Here is a 19,416-nt window from a genome sequence, read left to right on the forward strand (position 1 = left end):
TGCTACTAGGGCTTCTGTTGGCCAGCTCTCCCAGGCTATTTCCTCCGGCTTATTAAAGCTCTAGGGCTCACTTCATTTAAAATAGTAGTGTGTAGTTAAACACGGAACCATGACAATCCTACCTAAACTAAGTGCATAGGCTATCCATGGTCAAAAGTGGACTCTTATGTTCCCTTCCTCATCTAATTTCCTCAATCTACTGATGTAAAAGGACTGGAGAGGTGAAGGCAAATACCCAGTAGGCATCCTCCATATTGCTTTCACCTGTCCTGTGTATATAGTGCTATATCATCATGACAGGTAGGTGATGAGATGATGAAGCCACTTCAGGATATTTACATACAGTGAGACAGGAGTATCTGACACAGGGCTGGGGCAGCAGTCAGTCAGAGGGTAGCCTGTGTTCCAGATAGAATGTGTGGAGAATCAGATTACTGACATAGGATCATTAGCCTATATCTAGGCCTGTATCTGGGCTCTCGAGTGGCGCAGCTGTCTAAGGCACTGCATCGCAGTGCTAGAGGCGTCACTACAGTCCCTGGTTCGAATCCAGTCGGTATCACATCCCACCGTGATTGGGAGTCCCATAGGGCGGCGCACAATTGGCCCAGCGTCGTCCGGGTTTGTCCCGGGTAGGCCCTCATTGTAAATAAGAATTTGTTCTAAATTGACTTGCCTAGTTAAATAAAGGTTACATTTAAATCATTTTAACAAAAAATTATTTAACCTTTAACTATCATGCTGGTGTGGTACTGGTTACTGAGATTGTAAACACTTCTCCATCTTATATGATAGTGCAGATCTGTATCAGGCCTAGATGAAGTGTAGCAGGGATGAATGAGTTGGAGTGTCCGTAGTCGATTGTGAGTGGTTTGTTGTGTAAACATGTATTTTTGGGAGGAGGAGGAGGATGGTGGTGGTGATAGGGTCAGTCAGTCCAGCCTCTGTTGATAGGGCTGTGGTGACGGAGTGGTGAGGGGGTGGAGAGAGGATCTTGTCAGCACACTTGACATCTGAACTGCTGGCCCAGCATCTCCAGCATCTAACACGTTTTACTGCTCTGTGTGGACCCCGTCACCCAGTTGATGTACTAATGGGAAGGAGGGTGAGTGGGGGAGGGTTCGAGATGGCAATGAAATGGTCAAAGAGAAATGGACCTCTCAAGCCTCAGCTTGTTCTGTCCTCTGAGTTGTTGTAGAACGTGACACCAGAAACAGGATGTGATCATCATAAGGAAACACCTAGGCCTATATGAATACCAGTCATCACAATTGAATGTACATTTCGCTTTTTTTGTTAATGTCCATTACTGGCGAGGAACATTAGCCTATCAAATAGAGGCATATCTGTGCTTGCAGTGCTGCATTACACCGTTCACTGTCCCAGTGGCATGTACAATACTTGTTCTTGATACAGCTTGAACTATGGCAGAACTAATATTCTTTGACCTGTCTGTTTTCAGGGGAGACTGCAGGTGGCCAGCCGTCTGTCTCTCTACACCTCTCTGTGGTTGTGTCACTGATTGCCCTGCTGGCCCTGGTGGCCCTGCTGGTGAACTGTGTGACCTGCTGCAAGGAGCGGGAAGTCAATTTCAAGGTGAGACTCTCAAGGCACTTGACAACAACACGTAGTAGGCTTAAGTCACTGTTGGGACATTCTATGCATATCTAATTTGCTCCAAAGGGAAGCTAAATAAAGCCATGGTATCGTTTGGTGGCCTAATTTACACAGACCTGTCTTGCAGTACTCTGTAGGCCATTGAATTCAATTTATTCGGTTAAGTCGGTTAAGAACAAATTCTTATTTACAATAATGTCCTACCAGGGAACAGTGGGTTAACTGTCTTGTTTGGTTCACAGGCAGAACGACAGATTTTTACCTTGTCAGTTCGGGGATTCGATCCAGCAACCTTTCGGTTACTGGTCCAACGCTCTAACCACTAGGATACCTGCCGTGACCCAGGATTTTAGAACCCTTGCTTTGAGATATTGGCTATGATTAATGTAATGAGTTAAAGGGATAGTTCACCCAAATTAAAAAAGGACATTGGTTTCATAAGCAGTCTATGGTCAAAGTATGACAAAGTAAATCCATGCTTTGGTTTTAGCATTTGTGTCTCAAATCCAAATCCCATTCAAGTCATGGGACTGATATTAGCATTTTTCTCTCATCATGTCCAAGTAATCCAAAAGTATCCCAAATAAATGTTAAAGTCACTTAGATGATTTGAACATGATGTGCTAAAAAAAATGCTAATATGATAATTCTGTTTTGGTCCAGTTCAAGGATTAAACATGTTAATTTGACTCATCTCGCTCTGCCTCATTCATATGTAACACACATACAATTATAACGTACACTGGTGTCAGAAGTAGGATCCCTGTGTTTGGTGAACACCGTTGTACTATTGTGTTTTTCAGGAGTTTGAGGACAATTTTGAGGATGAGATTGACTTCACCCCTCCAGCTGAAGACACCCCCTCCATGCAGTCCCCTGCTGAGGTGTACACCCTGGCAGTGCCCCCCGTGGCCTTGCCCGGACCCCCCCACCTGGAGACACCCCCCCGCATCTCAGGTCAGGGGTCAGACAGCCTTACTTTCCTTAGATGCATAGTCCTACCAGCACACTACACATAGGACCAAGATTTTTTTATCCTGACCCTTTGCCATAACTTGGCATCAGTATCCAGAGTTATTTATTAGGCACAAAACCGACTGAAACGGGATGGGACTTCCTGGAAACGCACATAAGAAATGCAACATTTTTATTTCCCGTTGCCAAACATTTTCAAATGTTTTCTGTCGCGTGCCGGAATGAATGTGACCCAGCTGTCTTACTGTATCAGTCAGTTGGAGTTGATACCGTCATCATTCCCTTTTGGACTTTCTCCTCTGCTCTTTACAGGTTGATTGGGATGAATCTTGTCCTGGAGGCAGAGTAGAGCAGTTTCTGTTAGATGAACCAGACGCAAAGTAAAATGTCTAAAAACTCAAATGTGCTTTTTGGTTGTAATTTAAGGTTACGGTTAGGCATAGCAGCTGTAGGGTTAATAACATTTTATGACTTTGTGGCTGTGCCAGCTAGTGACCACCCTGCGGAGCTGCCTCGAGTACATGAGTCATCCCAATAAATGCCAACCTGCCTGCTTTTTTTATACTTTAATTGGGACACTGTCATGCACTGCCTAGGGACAACAACACATCTAATGATCTGGCAGCCTATATCCATGGGTTTACTACTTTCTCCTCACATGACCAAGACCTCCGGTTCTACTGAAGCAGTATATCAGCCCTGCTGCCAGTCAGTGACATTATAGTGGGTTTATAATCTGTAAACGTTGTCACATGCTCCTTTTGAAGTAGACATAAAAGCTCAACTTTGTTATGGCCTCCATCAGCCGTTCAGTATTTGTCGTTCTATTAGTAGGAGTGTTTTCTCTGCTTCTCGTATGCAGTGTGATAGCCTTTGAGCTGTGCCAGTCAGTCATTGCATAACAGGACTGTGCTACATTCTCAGTAGCTCCCCCTTGGGTAGTGGACAGGTGCTAGTCTCCAAACACTCCCAGATGCTGTTGTATCAGGCACACACGATGTTGTGAGAGCAAATCATTCGCTTTCGGTTCATTGCATAGGGCCAGGGTTATGTCTTTGTACTTATTATTGATTTGTGACTTAATTTGATGGCTAGATGGGATCATTCCATGTAATTGAGTGCCAGGCTGATTATCATAGGGGCCCTTTGAAAAAGAAAACGTTCAGCCCGCTGAGATCAAGATTAGGTCCACAACTGATGCAAAAACATGACTGCATTATCGCACAAAGGCTGTTTCTGTCTGGGGAGTTGGTCAAATCCTTGTAATTTTATCATGTACTATTGTAAAGGATTTACTCAAATGCTTAGCCAGATTATTTTAGTCTCTAAGAGTACCCCCACTGATTCATATAAAGACTGGATGTGGCCAAATCTGTCTGAGGTGCATATAGGCCGAGAGTTTATATTCTACTTCCTGGTCCGTAATACATTCGGCGCTCTAAATTAACATTGTTTTTATTGGTAGCAGTGGTCCTCTCAACTGAAAAACGTTAGGAAGCACCACATTAAATTTAGGAGCACCAGAAAATACAATTTTTTTAATTGATTGAGATACAGCCTATATTTACAGCCTACACTGTAAAGACATGAGTTTATTATAAAAGCTATAATGTTGATGAATACCTGTCATTGAAATTACAAAGTCATTTGTAGAATATTAGTTTTTTCTACTTTGTGTAAAACCAGTACATTTAATTGTACACTGTCTCTTTAAAAATGTCCCATTTGCAATGATGACATGCAAGAGATCTGTCATTCATTCAGATCTGTCATTCAAAGCTATCTCTTTTCCTTTCTTTCTGTGCCACAAAATGTTTGGATATACTGGTAGGGCTCCCGAGTGGCGCAGCGGTCTAAGGTACTGCATCTCAGTGCAAGAGGCATCACTACAGTCCCTGGTTCGAATCCAGGCTGTATCACATCCAGCCGTGATTGGGAGTCCCATAGGGTGTCGCACAATTGGCCCAGCGTTGTCCGGGTTTGGCCGGGGTAGGCCGTCATTGTAAATACGAATTTGTTCATAACTGCCTTGCCTAGTTAAATAAAACAATCTTTTTTTTTTTTTTTAAGTTACCAGGTTGTTATCTAGCTCGCCAATGAGGTGACATGACTGAACAAGGTATAAGCAAATGGATAGTGAATAGTTTTACAATGGCATGGTTTGAATGTAAAATGTGGTTCCCGCTATAGGAAGATAGAAATGTTTAGGCAGTAATATCGGTCAGATCCTTTGACCTGGTTGGGCTACAAGCAAGCAGTTTTTTGCTGTAGTAATGGTGCAACCATGACGCTATCAAATCAGATTGTTTTCTCTAGGGCACTCAGAAACAACGGTACAGCGAAGCCTTATCGTTAGGCTACAACAATTATTATCTGTGAGATCTTTTCCTAGTCGCACAGTGCTCCCAAAATAACATCTCTGGCCGCACAAAAATAGTTTGTCGCATATGCGACCAAATTATTTTCACTTTAGAGCTCTGAATACTTTTGATGTTAAGTCCCCTCAACAAGGTTTGTTGACCTGATTGTGTGGGCAACCCCTGCATAACTTCTCTGTTGGCTAACTTGGCTCAGTGAAGCCACATCTGCGGGCTGTTTTCCTCATGTACTGTAAGACATTTCTAAGTAGATTCAGTGGCATGTGACAGAAATATCCAAGGGTCAGTATTTCTTTCTGTACTAGTTCCATATGGGCCCTGTGTAAGGTCAAAGGTTAGCCACAGTTTACATGCTCAGGCTTCATATGGGAAGGAACTAGATTAACATCTTTATGTATGAAGCTTTTGTTTAAACACTCATGTACCTTTTTCCTGGGAATCCATAATGTGTAACACTGCTGTTGTTTTGCCATGAGTAAATACAGCTAGAACATATCCTGGCCTGAGCATCTGATCCGAATAGAATACTGCTACTGTGTTTAGATAACTGACAACACAACTGCTCCAGTTTTCTGTATTGATTGAACTCATGCCCTGGCTGCATCTATTCAGAGAGGAAAAACCATACAGATGAACATTTGATTTCATGCAACAGCCTAGTTAAATAAAGGTTAAATTAAAAATAGAAAAAACATACAGGTGCCATTGTGTCACCATGGTTTGGTCTGGGACCAGAATGCTGTTTACTACGACATACCTGCAGATCACACACACTAACTCTGGGTTCTTTTTTTGTTGGCCACCGCAGTGGGATCCACTGGCTCTCAGGTGGTCCGTCACAGTCTCAGCTACATCCAGGAGATTGGGAACGGCTGGTTTGGCAAGGTAAGACATTTCTTCATGACGAAGGTCGCAAAATTCTGTTACCTTTCCCAAAATTCCAACCCTACTCCAGACGCTTTAGTCAGTTGTCTCCAGTAGCCTGTACAGTGTGTTTGAAAGGGAGCGAGTATTTCACCCCGGGGTTGAATTTTGGTGTACGTAATAACAAAAGCAGACAGCTGCTCACTTAGTCACAGTTGAAGCTCATCCTTAATGATTTAACATGGTAAATATGAGCAGAGTAGTCCCTCAGCCTCTGGTCCTACACCACCTGGAAGTGTTCTATGTTGTGATTCCTCTGCTGTCTCTCCATGGCTCCCCTGGCCTTCACACATCCTGTAGCTACCCCCCCCCCCCCCCCCCCATCTCCTAGCTACATCCATCCCCTAGCTACACCCCCCATCCCCTAGCTACATCCATCCCCTAGCTACACCCCCCATCCCCTAGCTACATCTATCCCCTAGCTACATCCCCCTAGCTACATCCCTTCCCTCATCCCCTAGCTACATCTATCCCCCCTCATCCCCTAGCTACACCCCCACCCCCCCCCCCCCTCATCCCCTCATCCCCTAGCTACACCCCCACCATCCTGCCCTTGTTTTCAGGAAGACCTGCCTTCCTGCCCTTCCTTCCTGCAGACTACTAGTGTTTTGGCCCGACCCATAACATGCTTCCTGTGTGTTTCCTTCCCTGCACTCTAACCTGTGTGTGTGTCCAGGTCCTCCTCAGTGAGATCTACACAGATCCGGGTGGGGCCAAGGCGGTGGTCAAGGAGCTGAAGGCTAACGCAAGTGCTATGGAGCAGAATGACTTCCTGCAGCACGGAGACCCTTACAGGTGAGCTACTGGCATGTCTGCTGGGAGAGGCTGAAAAGGGGCATTTTGGCCATTTATTTTATTGTCATGGCAATTTCAGGGTCATTTTCAGATTTTCAGGACAATTTTGCCAAAGGCCCAGTTCCAACAATAGGCTAAATGGAACACACCAGATTAATTTAGAAAATGCATTATAGCACGAATCTAAATAACAGAGTAACAGATCTGTCAGTACTTGAATAAAGTAACTAAGGTATTATAATGACAGCTACGCCCCACTTCTCCTAGTGGAGCAGCACCCTCTGCCTTCTAACTTGGACACTGCAGAGTGTTCTTATTTCACTAGTCTTTAGTAACAGAATGGGACTGGAAGAGATGCCAGCTGTAGTCCTCCAGTATTCACATCAGTGATATAGACTACAGTAGATTGTCTTAACCGGTGTTTCTCTTCATAGAGTTCTGGTGCACCCTAACATCCTGCAGTGTCTGGGCCAGTGTGTGGAGGCTATCCCCTTCCTGCTGGTCTTTGAGTACTGCGAGCTGGTGAGTGTCCTCGTTTACTATCATTTATGATCGTATGAGTCAATATACACTACCTATTATAGTTTATCAGTGAACCCTTTTAAAAGTCAAAACATCAGACCATATTTTGGATGAATCCCACATGTGCCACCAAATGATATGTCAACATGCCACGTATTTTTCCTAACTCATGATCAGAGTGGAAGGGAGTAATTAGACCATCCTGTCGGTGGTAAGCTCCGCTTGTGGGCAGCTTAGACTCCAGTTCCAACACCATCCAATAAGTAGACATCATTTAGTCTCCCAATCACCTGGCCTTACAAGCCCCCCCCCCCGTTTAGCCGTGCATCTTAAATTAGCTTGCCTATCCGTCTTGGGTTATTGGGGAGCTGCACTCCGTCAATGCTGTCCATCATGGCCTGATTTATCTAGTGTTTTTCTTGATCTATTCTGGGCCCTTCTTGCCCCTGTGCCTGCCCAGGACCAGAGAGCTGCATAGCAGCAGGTTTCATCAGGGACCTGTCTCAGCTCACATTCCCTCCCTCCCTCAACCAGCAAACAGGCTCCATTTACCCCCCATCAGCCCACTGAGCCCAGTCCCACATCCTGCTGTGTTTGAGTGTTTTCTCTCCACACCGGCAATATGTTGGTCCTCATAGTGCTTTTTTGTCAACTCCTGCTGTGTGCGTGCGTCAGAGAGCTCAGTCTTGGTAGAATATAACATTACCCTGTTGATTAGGTCCTGCCTGTCTGTAAGGATTAGCTGGGAGTTTCAGAGGTATTTATTTCTATGTGTTTCCGTTCCCCCTCTTGGGGTTAGTGTTTCGGCTGAGTCTGTTTCGGGATGACAGGCTGTAAGTCAGGCATGTGAATGGTATGTTCTGATTCAGTTCGGCCAGAGCTCATTTTTCAGTGCATCTGAAATGCTGTTACCCGCAGTGGCATCAGCCCTCGGTTTAGTGTGTGTACGCGTGTGCTTGTGTGTAAGTGGTGCGTGGGAGGGTGTGCGTGTTTGATAGTGTGTGCGTGTTTAATAGTGTGTGTGTGCGTGTTTGATATAGTGTGTGTGTGTGCGTGTTTGATATAGTGTGTGTGTGTGCGTTTTTGATATAGTGTGTGTGTGTGTGTGTGTGCGTGCGTGTTTGATATAGTGTGTGTGTGTGCGTTTTTGATATAGTGTGTGTGTGTGTGTGTGTGTGTGCATATTTGATATAGTGTGTGTTTGTTTGTCTTGAATGTGTTTACTGTTGGGGTTCGTGTTTGTTTGCATAGACGGAGTTTTACTTTGTGTGTGTCAGATTGGGTGTGTGTGTCAGACTGGGTGTGTGTGTCAGACTGGGTGTGTGTGTCAGACTGTGTGGGTGTGTGTGTCAGACTGTGTGGGTGTGTGTGTCAGACTTTGTGGGTGTGTGTGTCAGACTGTGTGTGGGTGTGTGTGTGTCAGACTGTGTGTGGGTGTGTGTGTGTGTCAGACTGTGTGTGGGTGTGTGTGTGTGTCAGACTGTGTGTGGGTGTGTGTGTGTGTCAGACTGTGTGTGGGTGTGTGTGTGTGTCAGACTGTGTGTGGGTGTGTGTGTGTGTCAGACTGTGTGTGGGTGTGTGTGTGTGTCAGACTGTGTGTGGGTGTGTGTGTGTGTCAGACTGTGTGTGGGTGTGTGTGTGTGTGTCAGACTGTGTGTGGGTGGGTGTGTGTGTGTGTCAGACTGTGTGTGGGTGTGTGGGTGTGTCAGACTGTGTGTGGGTGTGTCAGACTGTGTGGGTGTGTGTGTGTGTGTGTCAGACTGTGTGGGTGTGTGTCAGACTGTGTGGGTGTGTGTCAGACTGTGTGGGTGTGTGTCAGACTGTGTGGGTGTGTGTCAGACTGTGTGGGTGTGTGTCAGACTGTGTGGGTGTGGGTGTGTGTCAGACTGTGTGTGGGTGTGGGTGTGGGTGTCAGACTTTGTGTGCGTCAGACTTTGTGTGTGTGCACACGTGGGAGCCCTCAAGTGACCCTAACCCAGATCTAGACTCGATGAATCAGGCCCTAACCCAGATCTAGCCTCTATAATTTAGACCCTAACCCAGATCTAGCCTCTATAAATTAGACCCTAACCCAGATCTAGCCTCTATAATTTAGACCCTAACCCAGATCTAGCCTCTATAGCCATCGGCCTCTAACCCAGATCTAGCTTCTTTAAATTAGACCCTAACCCAGATCTAGCCTCTATAAATTAGACCCTAACCCAGATCTAGCCTCTATAAATTAGACCCTAACCCAGATCTAGCCTCTATAATTTAGACCCTAACCCAGATCTAGCCTCTATAGCCATCGGCCTCTAACCCAGATCTAGCTTCTTTAAATTAGACCCTAACCCAGATCTAGCCTCTATAAATTAGACCCTAACCCAGATCTAGCCTTTATAAATTAGACCCTAACCCAGATCTAGCCTCTATAGCAGAGGCCTCTAACCCAGATCTAGCTTCTATAAATTAGACCCTAACCCAGATCTAGCTTCTATAAATTAGACCCTAACCCAGATCTAGCCTCTATAAATTAGACCCTAACCCAGATCTAGCTTCTATAAATTAGACCCTAACCCAGATCTAGCCTCTATAGCCATCGGCCTCTAACCCAGATCTAGCCTCTATAGCCATCGGCCTCTAACCCAGATCTAGCTTCTTTAAATTAGACCCTAACCCAGATCTAGCCTCTATAGCCATCGGCCTCTAACCCAGATCTAGCTTCTATAAATTAGACCCTAACCCAGATCTAGCCTCTATAAATTAGACCCTAACCCAGATCTAGCTTCTATAAATTAGACCCTAACCCAGATCTAGCCTCTATAGCCATCGGCCTCTAACCCAGATCTAGCTTCTTTAAATTAGACCCTAACCCAGATCTAGCCTCTATAGCCATCGGCCTCTAACCCAGATCTAGCTTCTATAAATTAGACCCTAACCCAGATCTAGCTTCTATAAATTAGACCCTAACCCAGATCTAGCTTCTATAAATTAGACCCTAACCCAGATCTAGCCTCTATAAATTAGACCCTAACCCAGATCTAGCCTCTATAAAGGGAGGAGGGATGTCCCCCCATATCTCTGACAGAGCGCTCTCTCTCTGCCTGGTACTGTGCCTTGTGACTGACTACGCCGCTACTATAAATTAGACCCTAACTGGTTGTAGGAAGGGGCTGCCTTAATCGACATCCAGAGGACGGAGATGGGGTTGGGCTAATGACTTAATGTTATTGTGGTCGTTAAACAACTTCAGGCTGGAGAGGAGGGTGTGAGTGGACCTTGTAACTGAGCGGGTCATCTTGGCCGAAGGTGTTAACTTGATGAGGTAGCTCAGCTCTGATGTCTCTGCAACAGTTGTTGCATCTGGTCTATGGAGGAGCTTTGAGGACTTCTTATTTTGTCACTCACCATCCGGAGGGTATGGGTAGGGTGTTTTGCACCTTTTTTATTGTTAAATTATTTAGGTGTCATGATATTTGTATGGAAAAAGTAAAGTAAATAAAAAATAAAAACTTGTATCAAAGATTGGGGTCAAAATGATTTACACTCCTGTTTTCAATACATTTCAATACCTCACCTTTCTAGCATAATGGCACTGACCATTTTTAAAAATGTTTTATGAGTTGGAGAAGACATTGGCAGGGATCTTTAGACCATTCCTCCATACAGAAACTTTCCAGATCCTTGATATCCTTTATCGAACCACAGGTTTTATAGTCGTTTCAAGTCTGGAGACTGAGATGGCCATTGCAAAATGTCGGTTTTGTAGCAAATTAACCATTTCTTTGTGGATTTTAATGTGTGCTTGGGGTTATTGTCTTGCTGGAAGATCCACTTGCAGCCATGTTTCAGCCTCCTGACAGAGGCAACCAGATTTTGGGCTAAAATATCCTGGTACTGGGTAAAGTTCATGATGCCGTTGACCTTAACAAGGGCCCCAGTGGAAGCAAAATAACCCCATAACATCAAAGATCCACCACCATATTTTACAGTAGGTATGGGGTTCTTTTCTGCTCATACATTCTCCACTGGTGTGCGTGGCCAAAGAGCTCTATTTTCATGTCATCTGACCAAAGCACCAACCAATCCAAGTACCAATGCCGTTTAGCAAACTTCAGGTGTTAACATTTGTTGGATGACATGAAGGGAGCTCTGAGGGGAGAAGTTGTGTGTGTGGGGGGGGGGGGTCTCCCCATAGAATTTTTATATTGACAGATTGAGAAGCTCTGTTCTGGGGACTTTTTAAAAGGACATTCTACTCCAAAATGAATGAAAAAGAAAATAATGCTCATGCCGTCTAAAATATAATGAGCCTAATAACATACTGGTAAAATTATTTGTTTAAAATTCTTATATATATATATATATATTTTGTACATATTGGACCATTGTGAATATAGCCTATGCATGGTCCATATTTTTAGGAACGCTATTAGCAATAAGCATCATCATCTGTAGGCCAACTGAAAACAGCATAGTGGCTATAAATAGTCTGAATCTTGGGGTTGCTTATCTGCATTTATCCTATTGATCTAATCATTAGTTAGATCCCAAATGTGATCTTTTAATTAGTTAGTATCATATTGATGAATTTGATGTTCCAAAAACGTGCATAAACAAAGTGAATATTATGTAGGCCTGCCTATCTGTTAGGGTAACTTGAGGTCATATGCCCCCTGCCTGCACTTCTTACAGAAACCACGTCATGTCACCATTTACCCGCCCCCAACGCTATCCCTGGTGGCCACTAGTCTTGCTCAGCAAAAAATGTAATTGGTCTCATCACAATTTAAGTCACTCCAAAAAAAATCTTCCTGTGGGGTGGTGTTTTACCCCAAGTTACCCTACCATTGACCTGTGTTACATTCTGCCCCACACTCCCCTAAGCACTCACAGTGAATTGTGATATGCTAATGTTCTTAACCATGCCACTGCTAAAACTCTGGGTTTACAATGGTGCAGTTTACATACATTTTGGAGATAAGAAATAAAGTAGGAATGGAAAGCTCTTTTTAACAAATGCCATTAAAACTGCTGTTGCATTAAGAATTGGCTGCTTGTCCCTTCCTATAAAACTGGCAACTTGAATTCACCTTGAGAGGAACATTTATCCTGCAAAAAACACACAACAACAAACAGACTAGGTAAATATATAAAATATTCTACTGCGGGGCTGTCTAGTTTCTCTAGTCATTACTCATTGTATTTGCAGAGGAAAAGTAAATGTGGACTGCTATAGGATCTTCAAAGTGCGCCTTGGCAGAAAGATGCTATTTATTTAGTGTAGCGGCAATGACTTTGCAGTGCCACAGCGAAATGGTTGCAGCTGAAACACTGCCTACTGTAAATTATGATGGTGGACGTTAATGTTATGGGGCAATTTGTCTTCCACTGGTCCTGGGGGCCCTTGTTAAGGTCAACACCCAACGGCATCATGAACTTTACCCAGTACCAGGATATATTTGCCAAAAACCTGATTGCCTCTGCCAGGAGGCTGAAACTTGGCCGCAAGTGGATCTTCCAGCAAGACAATAACCCCAAGCACAGCTTTCGGAGGAATGGTCTAAGAATGTGTTGTCCAACTCTTAAAACATTTTAGGAAAAGGCCCAGGGCCGTTATCCTCGCAAGGTGAGGTATTGAAAACGGGTCAAATTTATTGACACCCCTATCTTTTTGAGAGAAAAATTACTTGTTAAACTAAATATATTTTTCTGAGCAATTTATATTAGTATAAAGTAATATAATTTCCCAATATTTTGGAGCGAACAATATAGATTTTTATAGTCATTTTTGCTCGTCTTTATCAAGCTTGTCAATCATTTCGTACCTCACTGTATCTCATGCAATGGATGCTATAAACAAGCACTTCCTCATTCAATTCTAAATGACTGACAAGCTCTCTACATTCCGTCAGACATTTTGCACGGAAGGTATTCATTAATGTACTAAACGATATCATAGTAAAACCCATAAGGACTTTTATGAGCCCTCATCAATCAGCACGGTTAATGCCCAACACATCTGGATCAGCCGTAACCCTTACTTATTCTGGACTCTTTGCATTTCGGACACCCAAATATCACTCCGCCGTGGTGCGCAACTGGAGCCGTGCCCCACAGATTGCCAGTTGCTGGTGAGTGAGTGACCGTCTCTCCTGCAGGGGCTTCCCTTATGGTCTTCAGTATAGTCCAGCCACCTGCCCAAGCCAGACTGGGGTTTAGGAGCAGTGGTTGTAAGACTCAGGGCTGTTATGTTAGCCAAAGGGCCCCAGAGAGAAGCATGCTTTATGTTGAAGACTTGTCAGTGTATACAAGGACTCACTCATCAGACATAGACCATGATCAGGGCCTAGAGTTTTTCCGGAACACATGACCTGACCAGGAATCACTTTTTACTCTTACAATGATTAACTCACAACCTCTCTTCCTAATTAGTTCACCGTGTTCGCTGTGGTGTAATTCATATTTGTTTTATTGTTCTCATTAGGTTCTATTGACTACAATGACCTGTCTCGTTAGTAATTCCATTCTGCACTAAAACTCATTAAGTCATTAACTAAATGTAATGTGATATAATGAGGACACACCGTTCCATTTGATTCTTTACATTGAGAATAGGAGTGTGGAGAGGACACAGGCTGTCCTTTCCACCCATCAGGACCGGACAATCGGGAGGACATTTGTCAGGAAGGCAGAACAAGACTCCCACGGTAACATAGACACAGTCAGTCTTTCCATTATAGGACAATACAGTGGTTTGTTTTCACATTGACAGTGGTCAAAGCACCTCTGGTTAGAGTTTCCTTCTCAGTAGACGACAGTCAGCATGGTTGTTGGCGTTGTTGTTTACGCATCAACAGCATCTCCTTTTTACATTTTTATTACTGTCTCATGATAGACGAAACATACAAATGTTACTTCTAGTGTGCACGTGAGAACATAAATTACACTTTATGATGTTCAAGGTATCTTGACCGGAGCCAAATGCTGATTAAAATGTTTCACTCAGTCAAGCACTTACTCTTTCAATAAGTGGGCAAGCAACTATTTTATGGTGATTGTGCCAGACACAGAAGAAAATTGGGACAGTGGGACTCTTGAGTAGACGCTACTGTACATGTCACTGATCGGAACATATCACTTACCATAGGTTTAATATAGGTCTTCTATGGTTCAATATAGTTATTCTTCTATGAATAGTCTTTTCTCGGAGCAGGTTGTTTGTAGCTGGTGTTAGGGAAAAGCAGCTCGACCGTGTCGGTTAGAAACAAGCGTTATGGTGGTTCCGTCAGTAGTCTGGTCTAAGCTGCTTGTAGTCAGTAAGGGCACAGAGAGCTCTGAGTAAACACGGTAGATCCATTACCTTGAGTCATGTGGATTGACAGTTTTACCGAAAGCTGCCTGTATATTGTATGACCCCGCAGAGTAGCTGTGTTTTCACTACCACATTCCACAGGAGTCCTCTTAGCTCCTGGTGACACAGCAGTCACCTTCTCCAGAGCTCCCCCACTGTGGTGGACCTGATCCCCCTGGGCCCCATACCTACCTGGGCCTGCAGCCCTTTTCACTGACTGGCTGTGTATAGAAGGACCTGTTGGACTAGAGCCTATCCTTGTCAAGGACCCAGTTGATCTGACTGGCTTTGTATAAGGGACCTATCAGAATGGATCCTGGTGAAGGACCGCCTGGGGGCTAGAGGGATATCATGTGGTGTTCCACAGGGCTCCATATTGGGGCCTCTACTGTTCCTCATATTTGTAGGATAAATGACAAAGTAGCAGAGAGTGTGTGTGATGCTTAAGTCCTTTGACATGATACATTATAATGCCGCCTTCAGTGAAATTCCATCCTGGATTAGTGGTGGTGTGGCATTGTCTCTTGTGGTCTTTGCTCAGAATGTTCTTTCCGTCGTTTGTTTTTCACAATTCTTTTTTATTTTAATGGTAAAAGTCTTACCAATTTGTTGTGAAGGTTTTGTCCTTTAAAGGAGGCTGCACTATGCTGAGATGTAGTTGAGAATGCAAGCCTTTCATGGTAGTTCTCAGAGCTTTGTAAGTTGCCTGCAGGGTGTGAACCACAGCCACTGTTGACACAATAGTACGAGGCAAGCCCCTATTACCTCAGGAGGAGCCTTGTCAGTGAATCCATCAATTCAGACTCATTATCCCGGATATTATCTCAACTTTACTGATCTAAACTGACAGATGAATGCCTTGCACTCATGCCACCTCAGCCTAACCCACATAGTGACGGTTTGTACCACTACAATCAGAGGGCTCTGGTGGGTTGGTGGTTGGTTACATTCTGGCATCGGCCTCAGCTGCCCTCCCCAACATCTGAGGGGTGGGAATTAAATTTGCCCCCCTCAACCTATTTCCCCAGACTATGGGACTCGTTGTTCTCACACACCCCTGGCCTGCCCCGTTCACCTCCTCTCCCAAACGGAGCTTTTGACCGTGTGCCCAGAAACGTGACCTGGCCATCCGGCAAGAGTTGATCCACCCCACTGGCCTGATTTTGTATTTTAAAATTGCCGTGACACAGCATATAGACCTAGGTGTATTAAACAGCTGGGCCCTTATTTGGTTCCACTCCCCCATCAGCAGTAAAACCCTGCTGGGCTGGAGAGAGCTATGCAGTGGGAGGGAGTCTACTGCCCCTGTGTGGATGACTGCTTACAATGCACCTTCAGATAGTCACTCAAGTCCATATTACAGGAGCTTCAAGATGTGATGTTTCTGTGTGCCGTTTTATATTCAAATAAGGACTAAGTGAATGCTGTTTTTGGCATTGAAACTAGTACACAGGTGTTATCCTGTGCGTGTGTCTCCATTTCAGGGGGACCTCCGGAGCTACCTGTCTCAGCAGGATTGGATGTTCCGAAATGCTGAGCTGCTGCAGCTGCAGAAGATGGCCTGTGAAATCGCTGCTGGCGTCACCCACCTCCACAAACACAACTTCCTGCACAGGTAGCACTTCTGCTCCGGCTCCGTTTACACCAGTCAGTCACAACTAGACATGGCTTTAGCTAAGGGCACAGCCTTCAGATGTCAAACGACAGTCATGTTTCAAGGAATTAAGACTTCATCAAACATTTTAAGTAGTACTGTCTGTTTTTACGTCTTCCAACTTAAAAATGTTGAGTTACGATAGTATCAGACACAAGTGATATTAATGTGTCACAATTACAAGTCTGTCTCTATCAAATGAAATAAGTGGTTTTGGCCTCCCTCATGGCAACTTTCTCTTATGGATACGTACTCCTACTCCCAAGGCAACACTGGGCCAATCCTAAACAGGGACACTGGGCCAATCCTAAACAGGGACACTGGGCCAATCCTAAACAGGGACACTGGGCCAATCCTAAACAGGGACACTGGGCCAATCCTAAACAGGGACACTGGGCCAATCCTAAACAGGGACACTGGGCCTCTCCAAAAAGGAGAGTGCTGCATGGGCCTGTAACTTTTTACCCGGCAGTGCAGGACATGTAGGCTCCACTCAGCACATGCTCTGTTTTGCATGCTCAGAATAAACCCAAAGGGCTCCAATTACCCAGCTCCCACACATTGCCACAGTGTCAACTATCAGCCGGTCAGAGGGATATGATGATTCTGCTGTTTGTGTGTAAATGGATAGCCTCATGTTGGCCATTTATTATCCTGTGTTACAACTCAAAAGGAGCCCAAGTACGAGATTCCACCGCTAACAGGGTCGTAATGACAGTCGTAAAAAAAAATAGTGCACCGCTTTTCTTTTGGTTGGGTTGCAAAGTTGATTTACTACCAATGTGTCCTCGCTGGATGCCCCGCCCACAAAGTACCCGACACGGGGCTGTGGCTAGCACGGTGCCACAAAGCCTTCTGGGACGGTGGCAGTGGTGTGAACTGAAATTATAGCCAAGGCTTAGGGTCTGTGGTCTGAGCCCAGCATGTTATTGTGATGGGGCGGCCACAGCAATAAGACAGCGAGCTGTCATGGCGGTCCAGAAGAACCACTCTGACTGACATTCCATAACAACCCTGGGGAGAAATAGCATATGGAGCAGTAGAGGAGAGGGAACTGTGTTCTCCAGTTTTTCAACCAGTGTGACAACCATAGCTTCCAGCACATATTTGAATTAATTTGGTAATTTTACTGAAATGATAGTTTCACTTGACTTGAAAAGAATGAGCAGAATCAGTTGATCTCCCTTTTTGTTGTTGTAAGGTCTTTGTTTTTAACTCGCTAGGTCTCTGAGCTATATCGATTTTCTGTCAAAGAGGTTAAGAATCTGCTGATGTGTCTGCACCAAACTGCCCCCATGCCATTTGCCTTGTAGGGATAAGACTTTGAATCTGATTCTCTCTCCCTGATCCTCCAGTAGTACTGTAATGCACTGCGTTCGCCAACAGCAGGGAACAGCCAGGACAGAAGTGGTTTAAAATATCTCTCCATTTATCTTGCCGATGTTTCAGTGGGCCTGACAGTAGCTCTCGGGGTGTACGAGCACAGACCACTAGTGTCAGCGACATCCACGGATAGACGGGGTAAAAGAGACGCGCTTGGAACGGGTTGGTGATGAAATGTTTCTTGGGCCAAGGGGAAACTAGAGCCTCTCCCTCCATGAGGGTCCCAGTCTGAATGAGATACCATCTGTCCACTCAGACAGCCCAGTCCCCCTTTATCGCCCTCCCCTGTCCACCCCGCCACTCTGCCCACCTGTGAGTGTTCTTCCCTGGAAACAATATCCTGGTGCTGTATGAGTGAGTGGGGAAACGCTCCAGCATCAGTGATTTTGTTACTAGGGGCGGAACAGAAGCAACTGGATGAGGTTTCCTCTAGTGATGCAAGCTATAAGTCCAAATGTGTTTGGGTCTAAAGCCACTCAAGAGTCCAGTCTTTGTCTGGCCCTGCCCTGACCTGGGTCTGTGGTGGTTGGATTTAGAGGCAGGTTGAAGGGGTCCTTAATCACCTGAGACATGGCATTTAATCATATTAGGGTGAGGAAAATGTAATTATTCCAAATTTGTCACTGGGATATTATGTCATCCTGTCATAGGCCTGTACATTGTATTTAAGGGACACCACCCCAAAAAGAGTGTCCGTGGCTTGCTATATAAAGCAGGCAGACCGGCATCAAGGCATTCAGTTACTGTTGGATTAAATGTTAGAATGGGCGAAACTAGTGACCTAAGAGACTTTGAGCATGGTAAGATCGTCGATGCCAGCCGTGTCGGTTCCAGTACCTCAGAAACAGCTGACCTCCTGGGCTTTTCATGCACGACAGTGTTTACGGTTTACCGAGAAAGGTGTGACCAAAAGACACATGCTGCAGCCCTGTGGGTGAAAACAGCTAGTTGATGAGAGAGGTCGAAGGAGAATGGCAAGAGTGGTGCAAGCTAACAGGCAAATAACGGCGCAGTACAACAGTGGTGTGCAGAGCGGCATCTTGGAACGCACCACTCGTCAGTCCTTGTCACAGATGGGCTGTTGCAGCAGATGACCACACCGAGTTCCACTCCTATCAGCTAAAAACAAGAAGAGGCTCGTAAACACCAAACCACCAAGACTGGACAATTGAGGAATGGAAAAACATTGCCTGGTCTGACGAATCCTGGATTTGGCGTAAGCAGCATGAGTCCATGGCCCATCCTGGAACAGGCTGGTGGTGTAATGGTGTGGGGAATGTTTTCCTGACACACGTTAGGTCCCTGAATACCAATTGAGCAACATATGAATACCACAGCGTATCTCAACTTTGTTGCTGACCAGGTACATCCCTTCATGGCTACAGGGGGGTCTGACCCGGTACTAGATGGGTGTACCTAATAAACCGGCAACTGACTGTATATTCCACCTTTTCAATGATTTATTTCCATTGCATGACCACATGAGAGCAGCACAGAGCCAATCTGAACGTGTCCTGCAGCAGCACGGAGTTCCATCTGCTTCCCAAATGATTGATGAACAAGATAAGGTCCAGAGCATTGTTGTCTCTTCAGACTACAGTTGTGTGTACTGCAGTGTTTACCCGAAACCGCTAACTTGTGTTCAAACTAGGGCTGGGCCGATATATGATTACATCGAATATCGTGATATTTGACATTGATGATATATTGGGATGCGCAAGACTATATTTAATTTGAACTTTACAAATCTAAACTGTGGAGTTTTATCAGTTAGTCTGTGTCAATATGTTGAAAAGAAAGTCTAAATGAATTAAGTCTTATTTCTTCGCCACACA

General features: G+C 44.8%; 1 protein-coding gene across 1 annotated transcript in view; it reads left to right on the forward strand.

The window, feature by feature from the left end:
• The first annotated feature begins 293 nt into the window (after positions 1-293).
• lmtk2 (lemur tyrosine kinase 2) overlaps positions 294-19,416 on the forward strand; it is a 31,876-nt gene continuing 12,753 nt past the window's right edge. The window contains exons 1-7 of the mRNA XM_038988751.1: positions 294-300; positions 1,463-1,596; positions 2,421-2,574; positions 5,779-5,855; positions 6,571-6,689; positions 7,124-7,211; positions 16,029-16,159. Of these exons, the coding sequence (XP_038844679.1) occupies positions 294-300; positions 1,463-1,596; positions 2,421-2,574; positions 5,779-5,855; positions 6,571-6,689; positions 7,124-7,211; positions 16,029-16,159 (710 nt within the window). The remainder of the gene's footprint in view (positions 301-1,462; positions 1,597-2,420; positions 2,575-5,778; positions 5,856-6,570; positions 6,690-7,123; positions 7,212-16,028; positions 16,160-19,416) is intronic.

This window comes from Salvelinus namaycush, chromosome 3 (assembly GCF_016432855.1).
Source record: "Salvelinus namaycush isolate Seneca chromosome 3, SaNama_1.0, whole genome shotgun sequence".
Classification (NCBI taxonomy): domain Eukaryota; kingdom Metazoa; phylum Chordata; class Actinopteri; order Salmoniformes; family Salmonidae; genus Salvelinus; species Salvelinus namaycush.